Consider the following 10,000-nt stretch of genomic DNA (forward strand, 5'->3'; position numbering starts at 1 on the left):
AAAAGAGTCAAAATAAGAAAACCGGTTTTCTTAACCTAAAATTAGGAACAAAATAGCAGTTGGAAATGCACAAGTGAAGTCATCATTGCGAGGTTCAATATAACTGTTTTATTAACATGAAGCACAAGCTTACAACATTTTTCTCCAGCCATGAGCACAAAAAAATAGGAAATTTTGGGTGATGTAGCAGTTCTTGTAACGTATAATGTGATTGGCTCGCTACCTAACCAAAAACATAACGTATAATGTGATTGGCCCGTTACCCTAACCAAAAACATAACGTATAATGTGATTGGCTCGTTACCCTAACCAAAAACATAACGTATAATGTGATTGGCTCGCTACCCTAACCAAAAACATAACGTATAATGTGATTGGCTCGCTACCCTAACCAAAAACATAACGTATAATGTGATTGGCTCGCTGCCCTAGCCAAAAACAAAAGATTAAGCAATTGAAACAATAGACTTAAAAAAAAATTAGAAGCTGCTTACAATTCCAAACTATGGCAGGTTCCGAGAGCTTCTACTACTGGAAATCTTTCCTGAAAAACAATCGAATTTAAAGGACACAGAAAAATAGGAAATAACAATAGCTTGCACCTTCATCAACTATCTACTGTGGCAGCTTGCTGCAGTTCCCCTATTATCTAACCCCCGATTTCAATCTATGGCGATTTAGCAAAACCTCCACACAAGTTGCTATTTGAAACTAGTAATTACAATTGGTGAAGAGTTTTTTTTTTTTTTGTTTACAAGAAGGAAAGTAAAATACATTAACTTTTAAAAGAAGATTTAATACGCTGTGCTTGCTTATGTTAGCTTAAGATTATATACAAAACGAAAGGCATAGCGAAGTCATCTCACCTGAGCAGACTTCAACTGACAGCGCGGCCTCGGCTGAACTCCTACCTCAATTGATCTATGACAACATTTTAACTCGGAAATCTGCCCAACTCAATTGTGCATGAAGCCACCGACGAAACTTCGATCACGCAAGAGCGAGGACTGTAAAGAAGTTCAAAATAGTAGATTCTAAAAGGGCAACTGGGAGATCTTTGGAGGAAAAATTACAAGTTTTACACAATTTACACGGTACGACTTATCGGCCCGACAAAATCGGCCGACAGATCGTACCATATAAACCGGCCTTAAAAAATTCGAGGAGCAAGTAATCGATCAAGACATCTTCGGCCGCCATTTTGTTTGTTATTTCGCTCGCGCGCGTGTCAAAAAAACCTGGGCACAAGCAAATTATCAACCAATTAGACAAAAGTGTCCCTTGCTTCAGTGAATGCACAGTATAACAAGCAAAACGTTTGAAGACAACCAAAACAAGCTAAGTATATATCTTATTTAATATGTCGTACAACGAGGAAAGAGGCTGAGATACAAAAAAAAAAACAGTAAGCTGGCGACAAATAAAACGATGCTCTACATGAATGAGAGCAACTGAGACCACAGGTAACCCAGGTTCACTGTGTGTGCCACATTGGTAAACATAGAGAACATATGAGGCGAAATTTAGGTCTGGAAATGTGCTAGAAAATGGAAATAAAAATCGATGAAACTTACCATGTGGTGAGCTGTTTTTGTCTTACTCGAATACGTACTCGAAGTTATAGGGTTAGGGTTAGTGAGATTTGGGACTCCCCTCCCTCCAGGGAAACTTATTATACTCATCACCAGGCGTCCCGAGTTCAGTGCCACGGTTTCTGGCCGCCATTTTAGCAGGTTAACTTACAAGTTCTACGGAGCCTGGTGGCTTCGCGTTGCTACCTGGAGATGCTTCAGTGGATTCATGGTTTATAGAAAATCATGTTCCACGAGCCTGGCGTGTTTATTTAGCGACTGGATTCGATTTTCGCGAAACAAATCGTGCTTGTTTTGGGTCGATCGGAGTCCCGACGCTGGCTTCACTCTCCTACCATGTCACTACACTATGAAGGAAGGTGAACGGGGACCATTTTCCCCGAAACTTCGTGTACGTATTAAAGACAACAACAGCTCACCACATGGTAAGTTTCATCGATTTTATTTCCATTTTCTAGCAAATTTCCATACCTAAACTTCGCCTCATATGTTCTTTATATTTACCAATGTGGCACACACAGTGAGCCTGGGTTACCTGTGCTGAGACCACGAGAAAACAGGCGAAATATTAGTGACAGACAATGAGAAAGTTTCTTTTTTAATAAAACGAGCTCACTGTGTTTTTTTTTTGTTGTTGTTGTTTTTTATAACACACATTCTTACAGGTAAATAATCACATGATTTTCGAGTGCAACTTGGAACAAATAAGCGCGAGTAATGTTTTTCCGAGACGCAAAGGGACTGCTTATGAAACCGTAGAACTTTCAAAAGCGAGAACAATATTGTTGCAATCGATGCTGAATTGACCGTGACACTGCACAATCTTTTGTTTTCCCTTCGCACGGGTTCGCAAATTAGTTGCGCATAATTTAATCGAAGGATTTGATTGGTTATCTTCTCGAAAAAAGGCGTGTTTTGTGCAGGGTCAAGGCCAAAAATACGGACAAAAACATGAAACAAAAGAACTTGTCTAGTTTCTTAACCATCTCCATGCATTAACTATAGGCGAGTGCAACTTGTAGTCTTTGAAAAAATGTACAAGTGCTTATTTATTTCAAATTGCACGAGAAAAATCGTGTGATTGCTATACAGGAAAAAAATCGCGATAGTTAAGCAGAAGCAACGCACGCGTATCACGCAATCACGGGAACATTACGCTATGAATTGCACCATCCAGGGCTCGCATTTGATTGGCTATCAGTGCAACACTCAGCCAATCAACGCGCTGAATTTTTTTTCATGTATATTATTAGGAAAAAATAAACACTAGCACATTTTTCAATCTCGAACAAAATTGTACCAGCCCATAGGGCGAAAAAATCTGGCGATTACCTAAACCAATAATATGCATAAAAATTTGAGATAGTCGCGCTTATATCGCGCAAAAATTGTACTATCCAGCTAGGCTCGCATTTCATTCGCTATCTCTAAGTTTCTTCGCTAATTGACCAGTTCGATAGCTTGGGTTTTTCCCTTTTCATGCGGTGCCACCTGGAAATTTCATTTGTCTTAGCGAATCAAAATGGAGAAATTTTTCGGTGTGTATTATATAGAATAATTCACGTGTTTCAGAGCGAATTCACGTGTTTTTTTCAGCCTTGTGCGCAGAAGTCTGGCATGGTATAAGTACAAGAATATAAATGTTTCGTTCCAGCCTTATACATGGAAATTACAAGAATATAAAGGATTTTGTTCCAGGCCTTTACATGGAAATTTCCATGGATTTACAAATTGGCATGGTAAATTTACAGAAATAATAAGTACTTTTGCTCCACCCTTGTACATAGAAATTTCCATGGATTTACCAGTGACATGGTAAAGGCTATAAGTAATGTGTCAATAGTTCTCAGAAGATTTGTTGTAAAGCTCCATTTTTTATTCAACGATGAAGTGGTCAGCATAAAATAAATTACATCATATCTGTCTTATGTGAGAACTTTCTTGGACAATATTACAAAGCGTATTGCAAATATTTGCCAGAAAATTTAGAAGTGGCAAAGAAACGTTTCTTAGATTGCTTTTTTTGCCAAATTTTCTGTACTTCAGAAAATCTCAAGTTAAAAAATTACGTGTTTATAGAATAATTCACGTGTTTCAGGGCAAATTCACATGTTTCTTCGTAAAGATTATCTGCAAAAAGAGCTTCGAATCGGTGGACAGGATTTCTTTGTCTTTTCTATTCGACAGCAACTATTCTCGGGAAATTGGTGTCACTAATATGACAATTAAAAAAGAAATAATGAAGATACAAAATGTTCAAGTTCACGTTAAGAGACGGTGCCTTCCTTGCAGGTTTCGTCAGCAGTCTAATGTTCGTTTGTATTCTCCAAACACGAAAGAAGTGTTTGTTAGGAAAATATGACGGTTTGAGACTACAGCAACCTCGATTGGCTCTATCGACTGCCAAGTAGGACAGCTTCGTTCTTGAAATTGGAATTTAAAGTAGGTGAGATTGTACGTCGTGAGTCGTGAGGAAACGAGCCCGCACGGCGAGTGCAATTTGTAGTCTTTGAAAAAATTTACAAGTGCTTATTTATCTCAAATTCACAAATTCACTTGCACAAATCCCATAATACACCTCTTTTACCCCCCCCCCCCCAAAAAAAAAAAATATATTAATCTGCATAGGCATTGTTTTCGACTTCTCTTGGGACATTTTCATGTCCCAGGAGAAATTGCAAACAATGGTTATGCAAAAGTCTTGGGGGGTATTAGAGGTGTATTATAGGATTGCGCAACTAGTGAATTACACGAGAAAAATCATGTGATTACTCTTAATAATATACATGAAAAAATTCGCGATGGTTAAACGCACGCGTATCACGCAATCACGGGAAAATTGCGCCATGAATTGCACCATCCATGGCTCGCATTTGATTGGCTATCAGTGCAACACTCAGCCAATCAACGCGCTGAAATTTTTTTCGTCTATATTATTAGGAAAAAATAAACACTAGCACATTTTTCAATCTCGAACAAAATTGTACCAACCCATAGGCCAATAATATGCATAAAAATTTGAGATAGTCACACTCATATCGCGCAAAAATTGTACTATCCAGCTAGGCTCGCATTTCATTCGCTATCTCTAAGTTTATTCGCTAAATGACCAGTTCGATAGCTTGGGTTTTTCCCTTTTCATGCGGTGCCACCTGGAAATTTCATTTGTCTTAGCGAATCAGAATGGAGAAATATTTCGGTGTGTATTATAAAAGAATAATTCACATGTTTCAGGGCAAATTCACGTGTTTTTTTCAGCCTTGTATGCAGAAGTTTCCATGGATTTACAATTGGCATGATATAAGTACAAGAATATAAATGTTTCGTTCCAGCCTTATACATGGAAATTACAAGAATATAAATGATTTTGTTCCAGGCCCGTTTACATGGAAATTTCCATGGATTTACAAATTGGCATGGTAAATTTACAGAAATAATAAGTACTTTTTATCCACCCTTGTACATAGAAATTTCCATGGATTTACCAGTGACATGGTAAAGGCTATAAGTAATGTGTCAATATTTCTCAGAAGATTTGTTGTAAAGCTGCATTTTTTAGTGAGTTATTCAACGATGAAGTGGTCAGCATAAAATAAATTACAGCATATCTGTCTTACGTGAGAACTTTCTTGGACAATATTACAAAGCGTATTGCAAATATTTGCCAGAAAATTTAGAAGTGGCAAAGAAACGTTTCTTAGATTGCTTTTTTTGCCAAATTTTCTGTACTTCAGAAAATCTCAAGTTAAAAAATTACGTGTTTATAGAATAATTCACGTGTTTCAGGGCAAATTCACATGTTTCTTCCTAACTGATTATCTGCAAAAAGAGCTTCGAATCGGTGGACAGGATTTCTTTGTCTTTTCTATTCGACAGCAACTATTCTCGGGAAATTGGTGTCACTAATATGACAATTAAAAAAGAAATAATGAAGATACAAAATGTTCAAGTTCACGTTAAGAGACGGTGCCTTCCTTGCAGGTTTCGTCAGCAGTCTAGTGTTCGTTTGTATTCTCCAAACACGAGAAAAGTGTTTGTTAGGAAAATATGACGGTTTGAGACTACAGCAACCTCGATTGGCTCTACCGACTGCCAAGTAGAACAGCTTCGTTCTTGAAATTGGAATTTAAAGTAGGTGAGATTGTACGTCGTGAGTCGTGACGAACCGAGCCCGCACGGCGAGTGCAATTTGTTGTCTTTGAAAAAATTTACAAGTGCTTATTTATTTCAAATTCACTACTTGCACAAATCCCATAATACACCTCTTTTACCCCCCCCCCCCCCCCAAAAAAAAAAAAATTCTGCATAGGCATTGTTTTCGACTTCTCTTGGGACATTTTCATGTCCCAGGAGAAATTGCAAACAATGTTTATGCAAAAGTCTTGGGGGTATTAGAGGTGTATTATAGGATTGTGCAAGTAGTGAATTACACGAGAAAAATTATGTGATTACTATTAATAATATACATGAAAAAATTCGCGATGGTTAAGCAGAAGCAACGCACGCGTATCACGCAATCACGAGAAAATTGCGCCATGAATTGCACCATCCAGGGCTCGCATTTGATTGGCTATCAGTGCAACACTCAGCCAATCAACGCGTTGAAATTTTTTTCGTGTATATTATTAGGAAAAAATAAACACTAGCACATTTTTCAATCTCGAAGAAAATTGTACCAGCCCATAGGGCAAAAAAATCTGGCGATTACCTAAACCAATAATATGCATAAAAATTTGAGGTAGTCACACTCATATCGCGCAAAAATTGTACTATCCAGCTAGGCTCGCATTTCATTCGCTATCTCTAAGTTTCTTCGCTAAATGACCAGTTCGATAGCTTGGGTTTTTCCCTTTTCATGCGGTGCCACCTGGAAATTTCATTTGTCTTAGCGAATCAGAATGGAGTAATTTTTCGGTGTGTATTATAATAGAATAATTCATGCATGTTTCAGGGCAAATTCACGTGTTTTTTTCAGCCTTGTACGCAGAGTTTCCATGGATTTACAATTGGCATGGTATAAGTACAAGAATATAAATGTTTCGTTCCAGCCTTATACATGGAAATTACAAGAATATAAATGATTTTGTTCCAGGCCTTTACATGGAAATTTCCATGGATTTACAAATTGGCACGGTAAATTTACAGAAATAATAAGTACTTTTTATCCACCCTTGTACATAGAAATTTCCATGGATTTACCAGTGACATGGTAAAGGCTATAAGTAATGTGTCAATAATTCTCAGAAGATTAGTTGTAAAGCTCCATTTTTTTAGTGAGTTATTCAACGATGAAGTGGTCAGCATAAAATAAATTACAGCATATCTGTCGTACGTGAGAACTTTTTTGGACAATATTACAAAGCGTATTGCAAATATTTGCCAGAACATTTAGAAGTGGCAAAGAAACGTTTCTTAGATTGCTTTTTTTGCCAAATTTTCTGTACTTCAGAAAATCTCGAGTTAAAAAATTACGTGTTTATAGAATAATTCACGTGTTTCAGGGCAAATTCACATGTTTCTTCGTAAAGATTATCTGCAAAAGGAGCTTCGAATAGGTGGACAGGATTTCTTTGTCTTTTCTATTCGACAGCAACTATTCTCGGGAAATTGGTGTCACTGATATGACAATGAAAAAGAAATAATGAAGATACAAAATGTTCAAGTTCACGTTAAGAGGTGGTGCCTTCCTTCCAGGTTTCGTCAGCAGTCTAGTGTTCGTTTGTATTCTCCAAACACGAGAAAAGTGTTTGTTAGGAAAATATGACGGTTTGAGACTATAGCAACCTCGATTGGCTCTGCCGACTGCCAAGTAGAACAGCTTCGTTCTTGAAATTGGAATTTAAAGTAGGTGAGATTGTACGTCGTGAGTCGTGACGAACCGAGCCCGCACGGCGAGTGCAATTTGTAGTCTTTGAAAAAATTTACAAGTGCTTATTTATTTCAAATTCACTACTTGCACAAATCCCATAATACACCTCTTTTACCCCCCCCCCCCCCCCCAAAAAAAAAAAATTCTGCATAGGCATTGTTTTCGACTTCTCTTGGGACATTTTCATGTCCCAGGAGAAATTGCAAACAATGGTTATGCAAAAGTCTTGGGGGTATTAGAGGTGTATTATAGGATTGTGCAAGTAGTGAATTACACGAGAAAAATTATGTGATTACTATTAATAATATACATGAAAAAATTCGCGATGGTTAAGCAGAAGCAACGCACGCGTATCACGCAATCACGAGAAAATTGCGCCATGAATTGCACCATCCAGGGCTCGCATTTGATTGGCTATCAGTGCAACACTCAGCCAATCAACGCGTTGAAATTTTTTTCGTGTATATTATTAGGAAAAAATAAACACTAGCACATTTTTCAATCTCGAAGAAAATTGTACCAGCCCATAGGGCAAAAAAATCTGGCGATTACCTAAACCAATAATATGCATAAAAATTTGAGGTAGTCACACTCATATCGCGCAAAAATTGTACTATCCAGCTAGGCTCGCATTTCATTCGCTATCTCTAAGTTTCTTCGCTAAATGACCAGTTCGATAGCTTGGGTTTTTCCCTTTTCATGCGGTGCCACCTGGAAATTTCATTTGTCTTAGCGAATCAGAATGGAGTAATTTTTCGGTGTGTATTATAATAGAATAATTCATGCATGTTTCAGGGCAAATTCACGTGTTTTTTTCAGCCTTGTACGCAGAGTTTCCATGGATTTACAATTGGCATGGTATAAGTACAAGAATATAAATGTTTCGTTCCAGCCTTATACATGGAAATTACAAGAATATAAATGATTTTGTTCCAGGCCTTTACATGGAAATTTCCATGGATTTACAAATTGGCACGGTAAATTTACAGAAATAATAAGTACTTTTTATCCACCCTTGTACATAGAAATTTCCATGGATTTACCAGTGACATGGTAAAGGCTATAAGTAATGTGTCAATAATTCTCAGAAGATTAGTTGTAAAGCTCCATTTTTTTTAGTGAGTTATTCAACGATGAAGTGGTCAGCATAAAATAAATTACAGCATATCTGTCGTACGTGAGAACTTTTTTGGACAATATTACAAAGCGTATTGCAAATATTTGCCAGAACATTTAGAAGTGGCAAAGAAACGTTTCTTAGATTGCTTTTTTTGCCAAATTTTCTGTACTTCAGAAAATCTCGAGTTAAAAAATTACGTGTTTATAGAATAATTCACGTGTTTCAGGGCAAATTCACATGTTTCTTCGTAAAGATTATCTGCAAAAGGAGCTTCGAATAGGTGGACAGGATTTCTTTGTCTTTTCTATTCGACAGCAACTATTCTCGGGAAATTGGTGTCACTAATATGACAATGAAAAAGAAATAATGAAGATACAAAATGTTCAAGTTCACGTTAAGAGGTGGTGCCTTCCTTCCAGGTTTCGTCAGCAGTCTAGTGTTCGTTTGTATTCTCCAAACAGGAAAGAAGTGTTTGTTAGGAAAATATGACGGTTTGAGACTACAGCAACCTCGATTGGCTCTATCGACTGCCAAGTAGGACAGCTTCGTTCTTGAAATTGGAATTTAAAGTGGGTGAGATTGTAAGTCGTGAGGAAATTTCACCGTGCTTTTATGAGGATGTTATGATTTCGTAAACTGCTTTAGATTTTCCTGTCGATTGAAAGTTTTAGACCGGATATTTTTTGTATTTTTGCATTTGTTATTTCAGGGAAGGAAGCATGTTGCTGAGAAGTTCGTTTCATCTGTCGTTCTTTGCTGTCATTTGACGGCGTTCATTGGCGGAATACTATGAGATTGGTTTCTGTTTTTAATTGACCGATATCTTGAAACATAGTTTCAGAAATAATAAAACAGCACGTCAAGGAACTGCAAACTTCAGACCAACTCAATGTTCAGTGGTGAGTACGTGAAAGTTATTTTCTGCAAATCCCCGCATTTAGCAAACGACTTTGTCGCGAAGGGCTTTAATCCGGTTTTCGGACATACGTTGCATGAAGTAACGAAAGTGGCTAATTCTGAGAAAACACTGAATCAGCTAAGTTGTAACGAACTTTGGCTGCAGATGAATCGTACTGCATGCGAACAGAGTTCAGCAAGTGTACTGATCCAAGTAAAACTCACTGGGGAAAACGTTTAAATGCGCAATTGTTCGCATAAGTCCAGTGGATTGAATTGTCGTTGTATTTCTTCGTTGAAGTTGATTTTCACCGCACCGAAATGCACATCTGGGCCCTACTGTGCTTTTTGCTTTGTTGCATATGGGTCGAAATAACTGTCAACTCTCAGGTTAGGTGGAGAAGATTCCAAGAAGGCAATTTCATCCTCGGAGCCCTGTTCCCAATCACCAGAGGCCATGACTGTGGTATCGTACGAGAAGAAGGGCTTTTCCTTGTCGAAGCTTTCGTCTTCAAGGTAGAG

General features: G+C 37.7%; 1 protein-coding gene across 1 annotated transcript in view; it reads left to right on the forward strand.

The window, feature by feature from the left end:
- Positions 1-8,971: 8,971 nt before the first annotated feature.
- Positions 8,972-10,000, forward strand: part of LOC138003097 (extracellular calcium-sensing receptor-like) — an 8,975-nt gene continuing 7,946 nt past the window's right edge. The window contains exons 1-2 of the mRNA XM_068849039.1: positions 8,972-9,162; positions 9,291-10,000. The exon at positions 9,291-10,000 is cut by the window's right edge and continues 252 nt beyond it. Coding sequence (XP_068705140.1) covers positions 9,800-10,000 — 201 coding nt within the window. The 5' untranslated portion in view covers positions 8,972-9,162; positions 9,291-9,799. The remainder of the gene's footprint in view (positions 9,163-9,290) is intronic.

Source organism: Montipora foliosa, chromosome 5, assembly GCF_036669935.1.
Source record: "Montipora foliosa isolate CH-2021 chromosome 5, ASM3666993v2, whole genome shotgun sequence".
In the NCBI taxonomy this organism is placed as follows: Eukaryota; Metazoa; Cnidaria; class Anthozoa; order Scleractinia; family Acroporidae; genus Montipora; species Montipora foliosa.